Here is a 15,230-nt window from a genome sequence, read left to right as displayed (position 1 = left end):
CTTTTGAATTAATTATAGACATGCGAAGTTGTTGATTTTGTATGGGAAATGGGTGGCCCCCACTAGGGTGGCCCCAGTAAGGGTGGTTTGACTTAGAGTAATGTCAGTTTTTGCTTATCCTGCCAAGTAAAAAGGACTTAAAGTTGAACACAACACTCATATTGGCAGAAACAATATCAGAAGGCCCAATGAATATATAGAGTACAGCTACATATGATTTGGGAAACTATGTCCCAATTTATCTAAGAGATATACATAGGTAGGTCATAATGTCTTAACTAAAGGGTTACAATAAGAGGGGAAATCTCAATGCTTTAGTCTTTTAGTATTATTCCTAGACGTAATCAAGAATTAAGGATTTGCAGGTTACTTCTTTCGTAATAGCGTCTTTGAAGAAATGAGGTAATCCATCATAGCCCTAATTGCCCTAAGAAAGTTCAGCAGGTAGCAAGTGTTAATTTCAGTTACAGCAATTGCAACGATATGCCTAGCGCCCCTACTTCGCTCTTGCTTATCATTCATATCGGCGCCTGCCTTCTGTCACTCCCTTCCAACCTTCCAACTCTCGACCCTAGATCCCACAACATCCAAATTTCTTTCGCCGTCCCACAATCAATTTACCTTTTCCCGGAAACATCACACTTCATTCATTTTCCCGGTCGGCGATTCTACTATACTCAACACTCTCCCCTTGTCTTGACAACATCAGGATCATTTATTCACTCCTATCAACAACATTCTCTCCAGATATATCTTTCTATATCAGCCGGCGCCATGGATGATCATGCTTCGTGGGTAAGTATAAATAAGTGTATCCCCCCCCCCCCCCCCCCACACACACACAGAATCTCTACTATATAAGAATACACTTGATTCTTCGTGTATATGATGTGATGCGATGCTTTGTCTGCCATACTCTGTCTGCTATATTGTGTCCGCTATACTGTGTCGCGCGATCTTGTGAACCAAACAATAACCCATGTGAATTGTCTCAAACATGCGCTACCTATACCACGTTGATATATTATTTGTCCGTGATATTTACTGCTGGGGAGTGACATATTGATATGAGTATTTACACTGAAGTTATTGTACAACTTCAACAGCAAGTCGTCGTTCTTGCTGATCGTGATCACCAACCATTTGCGATGTCACCCTGAGCTACCCCTGTCGCATACGTCATATATTACGCTAGCATCAACAAGTGGGTCGACCAGGGATATGCTTCCATGCAAGAGCGGGAGACAAGCTCAGGGTGTACTTTGGAAGGTTGGATGTACCTGTTCGGCTTTCTCCGGTTACATCATAGTCATGTCTTGAACGCGCGTGTTGCAGGATCCGGACTCTGACTTGAGATAAGAGCCATTTACTAATCCTTCCAATTTATATCAGCCTAGTTACGAGGTTTTTGGTTTGCAATTTGGAAGCGAACCCTATCAGCAATTTGCTTCCGCACCAAGAGTTGCACCCAAACAATCTACTCAGTCTTCTACTACCAAAGATACCTCAAAGAAGACTCAACTTTCACGAAAGAATACTGTTAAATCTACTAAGAAAGGCAGTGCATCCACAGATCCTAAGTACTCCTCTTCAACCTCGAACAACCTTAGTTCAGAGACAGAGACTCCAAGCCCCAAGCTTAAGCCTAAGCTGCAACGCTTCACTATCAAAAAGTTCAAGCTTCGTGTCCGAACCGCCTTCTCCCGCACTCGTGCTTATTTGAAGAAGATGTCTGAGCGACCTCTCGAGGCAATCAAGCGAGCCACAAAGGCCGCCGACCGTGCCCCTCATCTTCGCAAGAAGAACCGCACCGGTGCAGACACTGTCGATGCTCTTGACACTACTGGATTCGGCGGAATCTACCACCATGACGGTCCTTACGACGCCACGCTTGCCGCCCGAAACCGCGATAAGCGATATGCTCCCGTGGAAGCTGTCAAATATGGAAACATGGAAGCTCTCAAGGCCACCCCCCGTGAGAACCTCGTCGATTCTCTAGAACGCCATGTCCCCCTACAGGGCACAGCGACAATCCCGCCCGGTGAGCGAGACTACAGCGGTCGCGTCATGCAATACGAAGAGGGCACCGATCTCATGCGCGAGGAAGACGCTCCAGGTGGCCCATACAAGCGATGGGATCACATCGTAAGTCCCTCCTCTTCATAGACACTCCTCAGACAAAACCAGCCAGCCCTGCTAACAATATGCCAATAGAAGTACCACCCCAACGACCTAAAGGGCAAGGGGGAACCCGCATACACCATCGAGGAAGACCTCAAGCGCAAGAAGCATCTACAACGCAAATCGCTCGGTCAGCCTGGCGCCTTCGAGATGCAGCCCAAGGGCCGCAGCACTGCAACTGCCGGCAAGGGCGGTGACGTCACTGTTGTTCGGCCACGGAGTGCCAGTCTGCAATCGGCAGGACCGTCTGGTAGTTCCAAAGGGAAGCGACTCAGCGACGGCATTAAGCGCCGTATTGGCAGCATTCGACGCAAGCACGACGACATCTAAGTGCCCACTCTATCCTAGTTTGATCATTTGGTCCAGGGCCGTCATTGCCGACATGAGTTGCACCAATATTCACAGGTCGACCTACCATCGGAAGGATTTCTTATGTCGTTGATTTGGTTTGATTTGATTTGATTTCTCGAGGCGTTAGTATATAGGATTGGCACTCACTTCGCCGGGAATGATCTTCTCTTGCGTTTGGTTTATCCATTAGGAACAGAACTTCCCCTTCCCCATATGGAAGAGTCCAGTTCTGCATCTTACATATGCGCAAGACATGGATGGGGATGGAAGGGAAAGGGGATAGGGAAAGCTACGCAATCGTAACTAACATCTTGGGGTTGAATCTGCGGCTCTAATGCGCTGCGAGGAGGGGCTGGATAGGAAGGAAGGAAGGAAGCAAGGTGTTTATTTACCAGCACTCGTCGGCATCTGCGTGCATCATGAACAACGTGAAGACACAAGCAGGGACAAGGCTCGGAGGAGTAACTAACTGGCGGTGGTTAGTGAATTTGCCACTGCGGCATTTCGGGTTGTTTTAAGGGGGAACTACGGAAACGTTGCGTCTGGATTTCACTGGTACTGGCATCTGGGCCTTAGGGAATATGAACGACGGACTATAATTTTGGCTTGGCTCGTTTGGTTTTTTCTTAGGCATAACAAGCCGGAACAAAGTGCGGAATGATTACGATTTGGCAGATATGCACCCAGGTTAGGACAAGAACCAAGTAGGTAAGCAGAATGAGTTCAATGGGGAAGGACGTTTGAATTGTGCGAACTTTTCAGGGGGGGGCAATTCAAATGCTACCTATTTCTAATGCAAACGTGAAGGGGAACACCTCACAGACAACTACTAAATCACTCAACTCAAGTCTTATACTTTAGTTTAGCCCTACGTCAAAGGGAATCAATTCATACCAAAAAAAAAATGCAAAGCTGATTGATTCTAAGCCAACTTGACATGCTACCTGATAGACAACTACAACACCGCCCACAACTTCCACGAACAAGTCCATCTAATGGTAAGGCGAATAGGTCTGTAGTATTATTACATCGTCAATAGTCCAAGCACTCAGAGATATCCCAATCCACTCGCGCCCAATACTTCCCTCAACACATCTCTCGCCTCATCAACGCCTGCGAATCCAACACGTCCCGCGATCTCGGCGCGACGACCGGCGGGGAGTTCGTTCCAGCGTGTGAGCAGGGCGCCATCTACGACGCTGCGGCCCATACCCGCGTCAACGCCGGGTGGTAGACGACCCACTACGCCTGTGGAAGTGGGAGCGCGGTAGTCCTTTGGGTTGAGGCCGGCGTAGTGCGGTAGGGAGGAGAGGACCTGGCCGGTTAGTAACGACAGGCGGCGGTACTGGGGCTCGGAGAGGGGCGCCAGGGTTGCTAAGGCGCCGGTGGGGGAGGCGAGGAGGAGGATAGAGGGTGGTGCCGGGGAAGAAGAAGGGTCGTCATCGGCCGGGGCGCCATTGACGTGTTGAGAGAGATAGTCCGAATCTGACGGGAGTGTGCGCGGGAGTAACATGCTGCGCGTAGGAGGGTGCGCACCGGCGGAGAATGTAGTACGGTGGAGGAGCAAGTGGCCTTGTAGGGATTTGGGATCTGGTTATGTTGTTAGCTCTGGTCTATGGCATGGTCAAAGGGATATAAGGGGAAGACCTACGATCAGGATCAAATTGGAGAATATGAATGCCGCCATCAGAATCACAGGCCACTATGAGAAGTTCCTCCCCATCTGGTAAGAAGTCTACCGTTAACACTTCCAGCCTCGTAGAACTCTTCCCAAAGAGCACCATCCTATAAGGCTCTTCCGTATAGCCCGTGAACCAAACTCCCTTGACCGCGTCGGCCATAAGGCAGAGACCGGTTCCTTTAAGTTCGCGAACAGCGGTAACGTAGCAGCTCATGTCCATGAATGCAACGGGCAGAAGGGTGCCGTCCTCCTTTAGACCGCGCACCATACACTTCTGTCCTTGGGCAACCAGCATTAGACCTTGAGTTCCTATCTCAGAGATGGCTGTGACCGCGCCGCGAGGGATATCTTCCTTTGCTACAAATTTTAATTTCTTGTTTGTTTCCGGCTTTCCTGGCTCCGGAATGACCGTCACTACATCATACACGAGAACTCTGCCCCTGATGGGAAGATCCTCACCGCGGGATACGGCCGTGCCAATGGCAATGAGGTGCTTTCGCTCATTGGTAGACTCGGACACTTCTAAATTGAGCGTTTCGATACACATTACTGTCTCGCATGGCTCCATCTCGATAGTGTCAATAACGGTCCAGCTGCTAGGATTTATTAATTTGACCTGACCCCGTTCAATCATAGGCTTAAAAGCGAGGTCTTTCTCATGCTGCCATTCTTTGTGGTAGTCATCTTCTTTTGGTAGTTCGAATGGTTCTAAGGTATCGCAACCAACAACGAAGGTGCCTGAAGGGGGGTGATAGGAAATGGAGTGCATATCGGTTTCTAAAGGCACTTTCTTGAGAGCCAAGCCTATCTCGGCATAAGTGCTGTTGCGAACCGGGATCTGAGAAACACGCGCAATGCCCTTCGAGTCTGCATAGATGAAGCCTCTCTCGCAGCCCTCGGTATGGAACGGGCTCATTCCTCGAACTCCATCGCCTCGTAATCTCAGGACCTTAGGCAAAGTCTTTGATGATCTAAGAATAAAACTCGGAGAGCTGCCTGGGAGGAAAACGGTTTTATATCCGGCAATATTGTCACATCGTCTCATCGGAGGAGCCTTTCTTATTTCGTCGTCATCATCGTCTGCTGTCACAACTGGGTCTTCTGCTAGGACGGGGTTAGGTAATTTTTGAAAGTGAAGCGTCGTAGAAAGGTCCTGCGTAGTAGCCGAAGGTGTACGGAAGGGTTGATATATCGTCACGTCATCATTCTCGTGGCGAACCTAGACATGATAAGTAATGGTAGACTATGTATGCATTGGGAAATTGTGCAAACTCACAATCAAGTACGGGCACGAGGAAGTCATGTCTCCAAGGTCAGCAACCAATATCTCCTTGATGATTTCCTTAGCAGTTCCTCGTCTGGCTGCATAGTTTGCCGAAAGGAGTGGCGGTACAAATGGCAAGCCTTCTGCAACATATATAGGCTTGGAGAGATCGGGCAGTGCATACGCCTAGAGATATTAGCAACAAAATCGGAAATATTGACACGGCACATACATGTAGGGCACCAGCTTTGCTGAGTAAGAACATTACTATATTTTCATCAGACTTTGCGCCCTTATCCGTCTGGGTTCCGGAAAATACGCCGGATCTATCTTCGTATAAACAACCGGTCGCCCATTTAGTCGAGTTAAGGGCTGTGTCTTCCTTTTCAAGTTCTTCGAGTTCCAGGTTCTTATCTATCTTCGCAATGAATACGCTTGCATCATCTCGAACTAGGAATATAAAAGGATCGGCTATGCTAGCACAATCGACCCTGGGTTCTGCACCTGTCTCTTCGTCGAGCATTGGCAGGATTTGAGTAAGCCCAAAGTCTGTCTCTATATTAGTAATTGTTCAATGTGAGACAGGAGACCAGGAGTTACTCATACCTCCATCGTAGCAGTGGACGGCAGTCTTAAGAACTTGTATAATTCTCATATGGTTACCCATAGTACCGGCTTCAATAGTAAAGCCAGCAGCTGGATCAAACTCCGTTCCGGTTAACGCTTCAAATCCAGCACCCGTCAAAACATACACATCCGAGGTCTCGTATCCATCCAAATCCACCTTGGGCACAATCATGAAACGGTCATACTGGACAGAAGTCTCATATTCAGCACTTATAGACGTAGCTCCCCTGTCACCCTGTAACGACTTTGGTATTGGTTTTTGCGCGGCCATAGTCCAGAAGCCCCTTGCTTCTGGGAACTCAAAACGTCCAATGACTTTCGGTTGTATTTCTCTATTGATTATAGCAACCGAGCCGGCACTGCCTCGACCACAGACGCCGACAAAGCTGAGGTCGCTGGTAACACCATTCTGATTATTCTGCTCTTCTTTATTAGATAATACCGCCTGTCCGAGTGTGAAATCCCTGATAGGCGCGATGCTGACAAGCCGATCGTGTATACGAAAGACGAGCTCGCCAGACTTGCCGCCTGGCGTACCAGCAGAACTCGATGATTGTCTAGCCGGCGCGGAGTCGTCGCCATACAAATCATCGTCATCTTCTAGATCCTCCATGTCTTCGTCATCTAAGTCAAGGTCTAGAGAAAGGTCGTGTAGACGAGACTTTTTCCTTCCAGCCTGTGCCAGTTTACGTGTCCAGCCGATAACTAACGAGTCAGCACCATCGCTACCTGCAAATAGACAGGACTTGTTTAGTTTGCTCAAGGTCGTAACACCAGTTGGTATGATAGCGCCACCGGCCTCTGGAACGATTAATCGAAGGCTTAGTCCCGATACGATTCTACCGTCGACTCTAAACGTGATAACCGCCATACGACCGTCACTAAGGACCATCAAAAATTCCCCATTTTCAGCAGATAAAGCCTCAATTTCACAGCCCTCTAACTTTAGCCCAAGCTCGGTTTGGTCGACCAAACTGAAAGAGGTAGTGTGCTTTGCGAATGGGTTGACGCCCACGCCATGTGACTTTCCAGATTGATCGATATGTATAAGCTCGTTCGTACCGACTAGAAGGGCACCACCGACCGGCACAGGGAGTGCGATTACCCGAAATAAATCTTGTGGAAGGCCTGTCACTGACAGGATGGTCGTGGAAGCCTTTTGCTGGATATCCAAGGTAAACACCATGTACGATAGCTGGTCTTTTCGACCGAGGACTGAAGATGGGGACGAAGTCGAGGATAATATGCCAAAAGTCGGTTCTCTATACTCGTGAAGAAAGGCAAGATGCACAGGGTGGATAAGGCTAGGATCAAGATTTGGCAGTCGAAGGACAAATGAGGTGGAATATGGTGTCTCTTCATTGCTGCTAATTCCATTTAGGAGCGTAGTAGAAAGCTCCTTTACTGGGCGCGGCCCATCCAAATCTTCGTCCCAGTCCTCCATATCTATATCTTCTTCTTGAACTTTGAACTGGATGATAGCAAGGCTCCGCGCCCCAAACTTCAGAGCAGCACACCGGCTACCCGGGTCTGCTGCTAGAAAATTGACATAGTGGCTCAGAGGTGCAGCCCATGGACTTCCTTGAAGATCCTCTTGTTCATAGTAGTGTATCGAGGTGGTATTTATCGAATTCTTCTCCGGATCCCACTCGACCATGCTAAGCTTCGCATCCTTAAATGCCAACAAGAGGGCTTCCCCGCCCGACGCAGTTGTATCGGTCTTTATGCGCGCAAGTCCAGTGATAGTTCCAGCCAGCGGGAACTCGGCAACGAGCACCAATTTCGTATAGTTCGAACGGTCAGACCTGACCAGGACGGAATCGCCGCCAAGAAAGGAGGCTTCGAGGCCGTCGTCGTCATTACTTCGGGAATCGTAGTGGTCAGCTAATCTAGAAGATTGCAATTGGGCGTTCTGTGCCTTGTCGAGTTCGGCAGATACTGATTTGGTGGTGAAGATCTGAAGAAGAGATGCTCTTGCGACAACAAGATTATTGCTCTGCGCCGTGATAAATGGGAGATATAAGGAATGTGTGACAGCCGTAGGCGGCGTCAGCTCCGTATAGCACTGCATCCTCGACCCTTTTCCCTCATTTCAGACGCGATGCTAAGGGGAGTAGCGTTGGCAAGGCGCAAGCGTTATAAAAACAGTGATGATAGAAATGGTAGATGGGAAAGTTGAAGCTCAAGCGCGCTACAAGGTCTAAGCTATCACGGTGCGACTTGCATGCAGCTACTAGACTAGCCAGGATCTAGATAAGATAGTACATTATGAGATATATGAATATATCCATAAACCTATATCCTTTATTTGATGGACGCGTATCTTGAATAACCCCAGATATGCTATAATTACTAACCTATCAACATATTAACCACTAACCGCGTACTCAGTGGGCAGAGGAATGATGCAACTGTAACATCGTCATGTTTCCAGGGCCGGTTACGGTATTTGGTGAACCTCATACTTGATTTACTTTAAAATTCATACCTATTGTTAGCAATATTACAAAGACTTATGCCCAACCCGTCTTGAATATTTTATATTTTAATTTTGAATATTTAATACCACAAATTGGAAGCTAGTTCAAGATAGCATTCCTTTGTCTTGGTAACGTCTATTCGTTCCTGTGGCATCTTCCCACTCGATGAATTACCGAGGGTCACGAAGCAGTAGACCTTCGAATCATCTAACGATCGACCATCACAATAGTCTTAAACATTTAACAACGAAATAACGAATGGATCTCGCTATTAATATCGAATATTTAACACTCTAACAAGAGTTAAACAGATACGCGGTGATTCTTTGGAAAGATCCACCTTGCTTGATGAATACCAACGTCAACATCATCTATATAAGACTCAGCTTCAGGACTGACCAAAGCGATGGCGGCGGCGAGCAAGACCTTTCGCTTCCTCGACCTCCCACCTGAGTTGAGAAATGCCATTCTCACTCATCTCCTCGTTTCAGACTTCCCCATTATACTTCATAACACAACTCTCTTCGCCCCGTCGACATCAGTCTCGGGTTCTGCATATTTCCTAGACGTATTCCTCGTCAATATGCAGATGTACCAAGAGGCATCTGCCATCTTCTACTCTCAAAACCGCTTCACCTTGAACGCGCAGAGTCACCGGCTACCCGTACATCTCACTAGCCGGGGAGGATTTCTCAGCGAAGAGGGACAGGATGCCCGGAGACGAGTGCGTAACTTGACCCTTCACCTTACAAGGGTAGGCGGAGAGTTTGAGCGTGTCCTAGGACCCGCTCTCTCTGATATGGTTCTTAGTGGAAGCTTGCGAGAGCTTAAGCTACGTATGGGACCACCAAGTTGGCGTGGGGCAAATAGAATGCCTGACCCCGATATGGTACAGCGGCCCCCTTTCCAAGCATTGCTCAGACTTCTAGCCGACCCTTATTTGGAAAAGGTCGAGTTATTAGCCTGGAAGGTTCATCTCACCGTCTTCTGCCCGTTTCACCGGAAGACAAGTTCATCGATCAAGACAGATATCAGAATGGATATTAAATCAGATGCCGAATCGATCGATGATCAAGGCCTAGCTATTCTGAGGAACGGTCCTGATTGGGTTTCACTAAATTGGAGAGCTATGGCCGAGATGTATGGTGTCGGTCAGGCGATCGTGAGAGTTGGTGAACGAACCTATTGAGATGGCCTCGACTATGCAGGGCGAGCAAGTTGAAACATCCGTGGGGCAGATGCTTTACTTCTGCTTGGCTTAAATAAATCTGGATATTTCCGCGTAAGTCGACGACCCATCTCTAAACCCGGTGGCATTACTAAGTTCCAGTTAAGAGGTTGCCAGTCAATAAACGCTAGGTCAAGGGTCGAGTCAAATTAGTGCGTTTGTTAAGCACCCACCATGAATTACAAGGTCTATTTACACCAACTCAAACCGAGAAATATAACCCTCGTCGGTGCTGTTCCATCATCTATGTCGCTTAGTGAATACTTGATCATCACAGCTAAGCCCCTATTAACTTTTGAACTCCGTCTTCAGTCATCCGTGGACCAGCGGCACACACACACATCGCCATGGCTATTGTAGATTACACATCGGACTTTTCTGCAACCTAGTATCCTTAACAATATATAAACAGGAAATAGCGCAAACCTACATTTTTTTTTTCCAAATTTGCCAAGTAGATTCAGCGCAGATAGAACATGCAGCCAAGCTCGCCAAGCAGCGCTCTAGTGTCGGCACTCTCTTTGGTAGAAACTAGAGCAAGGCCCTGTCGATCACCCGCGCTCAGTATCTGTGAAACAGCACTTCAGCTTGCCCCGGCACGTCACCGCGCCAAGTCTCACCTACCTCGAAGCCTAGATGCCTGCCAGCTCCCCTATGTATCGACTGCAAGCGACATGGGATAACTTAGGTAGATATGTCACGCTCGGGGGAAGACAGTCGGTGGATAATAAGGTCTGATCATACCTAAATCCTCTATTCTACCTACATATACTGAGGTCAAGATTATCAGAGCAAATAGAGACAAATCGAGACAAGCTACACACACCAAAGTTTTGTGTGACTTGCATAAACCCGTCTTGTGTGCTCTTGGTATTCTTGGTATCAACTTGGCATATTTGCTCCTCGAGCGGTGTATCGCGGAATCCACCCCGCCGAGAGAAAGCCTCCTGCCGCCAGCCTGTCTCGCCGCTGCAGTAGTTCCATCGGCATGCCAGCCATGCCTACGAGCGGTGGGCGTCCACGTTCTTTACCCCGTGCTTGCATAGTACAATACATATATACCTAGGTAGATAGCAAGATATAGCGTTGTCTCTGGCACCATAATCTAGGCCACTTACTTCATTTCGCCCTGTCGCGGGGACACGTAACACAACCGTCTGGGCATCTCAACAGAATCTCCGATCATAGTAATACGGGATTTCCTGTTAAGATGGTGTTTTCGTATGCCAAGAAGGGCTTAGAGATATGTTTAATCAAGGAGGGGGGGCGTAATAAGCTATCTGCATTGCACATTGACGACGTACTTTACCGATATCATTTCTTGATATGTATCTTTAGCGGATGGCAAACATCGATAGGTATGCGGATTGGGCATTAAAGATATGTACTTATCTATGATTTGATACTGATGACGGTTCAGCTTAGCTTAGCTTAGTTACAAGTACAAAATACATATTAATGCTTATCGCTAGTAGCGTGCTTTTATTAGATTTGGTTAGATTTGGGGTCTGGGGAATGCCTGCCAATAATGCTCTATTAATAAGCAGGAAAGTCAATACGTCATGTTCCTCTACGCCTCTGCGCTACCTACAAAACGTACCTATGTACGGGACGAGTTACCATAGTCTTGGGATTCCATTCCTTTTCCTTTGCTTTGCCGGATTTGGCGAATTATCTCCATCTAACGTAGTCACACGAGTGCGGGTTTAAGCTAGCCAGCTGTGTCTATACATTAATTACCTAGGTAGTTACATTAGTACCTACCTATAGCTAACATCATCTGGCGATATACCTACTACATACCTATTCGTCCTATTTGTCTTTTATTTCATCATTGCCCCGTGCGACGGGATCAAAAACCAGAGTAGTGTAGGTAGAACCCCGCAACTTGATAGAACTGCACTTGATAGAACTGCACTTGATAGAACTGCACTTGCAGAGAGAAAAAGCGAAGCGTTAGGATCGCCACGTTCTCATTCGCTAGGCTGATTAAGTTTATGTTACCCTGCGCTGCGCTCATCTTACAGCATTTCATATAAATCCCGCAGGGTCTCAACGAACAGATTGGTGAGCACATAGATCCCCGGTCTCATAGTACATACATAGTACATACCTACCTAACATACATACGTGGACGTATATACCCGGACTTAAGGTGGTTGTCCGTATAGTGTATTTCGTATATGATCAATAAGAGGGATAATGTAGTACCGCTCATCATGTGCTCATCGTGAGAAACAAAACCCGAGAAGCTTATTGAAGGCAAAATCCATAAGGCGACGAACGTAAGGGACTTACACTACGAGCTCGTGTTAGAAGAAATGCACTAACTTAGTAGGCTACCATTTCTTCCAAGAATTACGTATGTGCCATTCAATCAGTCACTCTATCGTAAGACAGAGTGCAGCCCAGACAGGTCTCGACGCGATCTCGCTTTCGAGTTGCACCACCCGCACCACCCCCTTGCTCTCCTCACCTCATCAATTACGCACGTGCAGGATAAGACCTCTCCAAGCCGCTCGGTAGGCAGCCGAGGAAAACGTGCAAGATAAGCAATAGCGTAGGGTAGGTAGGTGTGACTCAAGGCTCGATTGGATACCTCGTCTGGAGAAGGAGAGGAAGGGCAGAAACGGGGGACAGGCACTTGTCGCAATTGGGCCGGAGGTCCTCTAACTTGCTCGTCACATTTCCCTCTGCTTCTGCTAGCATCGTCATCAAAGCCTAATGTATGCGCGCGTGTGGTTGTAATAATAATAATAATAATAATAGTAGTAGTAGTAGTAGTGTAAATTGGCAATGTGGCAAAGCGCGTCGACGCGGGGAGGGGGGACGGATGGATGGATGGATGGATGGAGGGGGTGGGAAGGAAAGAGGATAAGGCGAGCACCAAGGTCCAAGACCGTGGATAAGGTAGCGAGACGGGACAAGTCCAGCCCGTTTAGCCTTGAGATGGTAGGGATGCATACCGGCATTAATTGTACAACCTACATAAAAATTAGCGTATGCACATGTGTCGTAGAAGATGAATGCATGTGCTTGGATTGCCGGATGGATAAGTTTGGTTGTACGTTGTATACTGTTTTTATGGTTCGAAAGTCGGTGGGTTATTATATATCTCAGCCTCTTATGACGATCGGGATATGCTTTACTACACTGTGTAGTAGTCTAGGTATTATAGGTACCTAGGTTAGGCAGTTATCTATATTTACTTAGTACCTAAGATATAATACGCTATACTACATGTATGTAGCGTAATGTATACACTCCTAATAATAGTAAGAACCCTTATGTAGAAACGGGCTATCTCAACTGTTGAAACGTTCCGCCCCGTTTCCTTAGTCTTCCGGAAAAGAAAAGAAACAAGAGACGTCGCAGCAAGTAACTAATGCTATGTAAAACAAAACATTCCAGCCAAGCGTCGCTCGGTAATCTTGGCAGCTTGGTATATTAGATTGTAGGTACCTAGGTCAAACATGAGCGTTATCTTTAGAATGGAGACATAGCTTTTTGTCCAAGCTTTAAAGCTACCTAACCTAGGGTGTTGAAAGCTTAGATAGGTATGTACCTATCTAAGATTGGCCAAGTTAGGGCTGGTCAAGGCATTCATATCATATCATATCAGATCAACGGTGGGTCAGTCCGTGTTAGCGGATAAAGGGTCCGTCAAAATACGGTATTAGATCGACGATATCAATTCCGTATCCCCTCCCCGTCCCCTAATGCTGCTAATAATACCTATGACATATTGCCTTGGCCTGCCTACCTACCCACGTAGCCCTCACCCCGCCAAGCCTCGCAAATCCCGTCTGGGTTTTCACTTGTTTGCAAATGGTCTTGTAATAGGAGATGAAGATCAGCGACCTAAGAATGCGGTCATCGTCGGGTATGGATGGATACGTGCGTCTAATGAAAGTCATACGTCGAATAACATTTCATCACAAGTCTGATTGTCTAGACTCTGGAAGCCTTGAGCTTGTTTTGAAGAGCAAGGGAAAGGTGGGCAAGCTTGTGTCAGCTCAGACCAATTATGAAGGAAGAATACATATGCGATGGGGGATGGGGAACGACCTGCTCATCCTCTTACTGCTTGCGGATGGTATATGCGGCCTGCTCATCCCACTATTCTGTACCGAGCTAAAGCTAGAACACGTCAAAAGGGAGGGGTCCATGTATATGTATATGTTGTATAATATGTATACGATTAATGCGACTGATACCCTCAGACGTAGTCTAGCGCACATGGCAACATGGCTGGCTGGTCCCTGACTGGCTGAAATCTACGTATTCGCGCAGAGAACAGGGGGGGCATGTTTTCGGACATATGCTTTCTTTTCTACATGTGAAAATGGAACCGATTTGTTTGGGATTTTGGAATATAGATACTGTATTTTTTATATCAAGCACCAACTGCATACATAACACGATGCTAGTATAATATAGAGAGATAGGCATCAATTTGCCGCAAGTAACCGCCAAGGGATCTGCCCTTTTATGATCCGCACCCGTCAAGGTGTGCGTGCGTACGTACGGTTCCGTAACACGAATGCATGCACTCTAGGCAATATTCTATCCAATCCGTGTTAATCCCAAACCCGTCCCCATCCATCCATCGCAAATTCCCATCCCCAAAACGCCCGCGGAAGACGAAGAAGAAATCAGTACCGGACGCAACCCTCCTTTAATGAACCTGCCCTCCATCGGGTGTGCACGCTATAATGGATGTAGATCGTAATGATTTTTCATGTCGTGAAGCTTAGCCATGATGTCGCCGTGTCCAATTTTTTCTTCTCTAGTTTGCGAATAAACGAAACAGTGATGGAACAGAAAAAAAGTTTTCCCGGGGGAGCGACCCGTTTACTCGACGGCGACCTCGTGGAAGTCCTCCTTGTGCTCGCCGGGGTGCTCGCCGTAGTGGACGGGGCCCAACTTCAGGAAGCGTAGGCTGTTTACGCTTCCGACGCTGCTCTGGCTGGAGCTACGGCGGGCATGTTGTTGAAGGGCAGGCTTGATGCTCTGAGCAGTAGGGTAAGAGGCAGAGGTCGTGGGAGCCAGAGATAGGAACATCTGAGGCTGGCTGTCGCGAACCTGCTGGGCCATGCTCTGGTTGTTGGAAGACATCTTGTTGTTGTAGGTAGATGTTGATAACGGAGTATGTAAAAGTAGCTGATAGAATATGTGGGGAGTAATTCGTAGGTAGATAATATAAATGCTCAGCAGATATATACCTTGAGTCGGTGGTGACGATAGAGTTTAGTCTGAGTAGCGGGGAACTTGGGAGTTCTTTAGGATTCTGGCTTTGTCTGGGAGCTGTTTGTCTGTGTTAGAGAAAGAAGAATGGTTGTGAGAGAGATCAGAAAGCTCCTCGAGAGAATGGGATGCGTCCTTTATAGACAAATAGACAATAGCCACCACCCCTTA

General features: G+C 47.4%; 4 protein-coding genes across 4 annotated transcripts; 2 read left to right on the top strand and 2 right to left on the bottom strand.

Annotated features, from left to right (window-relative positions):
* Positions 1 to 1,539: 1,539 nt before the first annotated feature.
* F4813DRAFT_320929 (uncharacterized protein) lies at positions 1,540 to 2,561 on the top strand. The gene is made up of 2 exons (XM_049240993.1): positions 1,540 to 2,145; positions 2,215 to 2,561. The coding sequence occupies exons 1-2, from the start codon at positions 1,729 to 1,731 to the stop codon at positions 2,509 to 2,511; spliced, it is 714 nt and encodes a 237-aa protein (XP_049094379.1). The 5' UTR covers positions 1,540 to 1,728; the 3' UTR covers positions 2,512 to 2,561.
* A 482-nt stretch (positions 2,562 to 3,043) lies between these two features.
* On the bottom strand, positions 3,044 to 8,285 carry F4813DRAFT_320923 (CPSF A subunit region-domain-containing protein). Its single transcript, XM_049240992.1, has 5 exons — positions 6,084 to 8,285; positions 5,710 to 6,026; positions 5,490 to 5,663; positions 4,184 to 5,432; positions 3,044 to 4,122 (listed from the first exon to the last, which is right to left on the bottom strand). Exons 1-5 carry the CDS (start codon positions 8,173 to 8,175, stop codon positions 3,581 to 3,583), a joined length of 4,374 nt encoding a protein of 1,457 aa, XP_049094378.1. The 5' UTR covers positions 8,176 to 8,285; the 3' UTR covers positions 3,044 to 3,580.
* A 233-nt stretch (positions 8,286 to 8,518) lies between these two features.
* Positions 8,519 to 10,030, top strand: F4813DRAFT_320915 (uncharacterized protein). The gene has a single exon (XM_049240991.1). The coding sequence runs from the start codon at positions 8,991 to 8,993 to the stop codon at positions 9,771 to 9,773; it is 783 nt and encodes a 260-aa protein (XP_049094377.1). The 5' UTR covers positions 8,519 to 8,990; the 3' UTR covers positions 9,774 to 10,030.
* A 4,492-nt stretch (positions 10,031 to 14,522) lies between these two features.
* On the bottom strand, positions 14,523 to 14,930 carry F4813DRAFT_394720 (uncharacterized protein; the record flags this gene model as incomplete). Its single annotated transcript, XM_049247599.1, has 2 exons — positions 14,523 to 14,601; positions 14,671 to 14,930. 2 exons carry the CDS (start codon positions 14,928 to 14,930, stop codon positions 14,523 to 14,525), a joined length of 339 nt encoding a protein of 112 aa, XP_049094376.1.
* Positions 14,931 to 15,230: the final 300 nt, after the last annotated feature.

This window comes from Daldinia decipiens, assembly GCF_022478715.1.
Source record: "Daldinia decipiens strain CBS 113046 unplaced genomic scaffold F4813scaffold_74, whole genome shotgun sequence".
Taxonomy (NCBI): domain Eukaryota; kingdom Fungi; phylum Ascomycota; class Sordariomycetes; order Xylariales; family Hypoxylaceae; genus Daldinia; species Daldinia decipiens.
Note: the sequence above shows the minus strand (reverse complement) of the source record. Positions and strands in the feature narration are given on the sequence as shown.

Coding starts and splice junctions, on each gene's coding strand:
- F4813DRAFT_320929 (XM_049240993.1), top strand. CDS start 1,729: ATGTCTGAGCGACCTCTCGAGGCAATCAAGCGAGCCACAAAGGCCGCC. Junction 2,146..2,214: donor ACAAGCGATGGGATCACATC/GTAAGTCCCTCC, acceptor ATATGCCAATAG/AAGTACCACCCCAACGACCT.
- F4813DRAFT_320923 (XM_049240992.1), bottom strand. CDS start 8,175: ATGCAGTGCTATACGGAGCTGACGCCGCCTACGGCTGTCACACATTCC. Junction 5,433..5,489: donor CCTCGTGCCCGTACTTGATT/GTGAGTTTGCAC, acceptor TATCATGTCTAG/GTTCGCCACGAGAATGATGA. Junction 4,123..4,183: donor TCTCCAATTTGATCCTGATC/GTAGGTCTTCCC, acceptor CAACATAACCAG/ATCCCAAATCCCTACAAGGC.
- F4813DRAFT_320915 (XM_049240991.1), top strand. CDS start 8,991: ATGGCGGCGGCGAGCAAGACCTTTCGCTTCCTCGACCTCCCACCTGAG.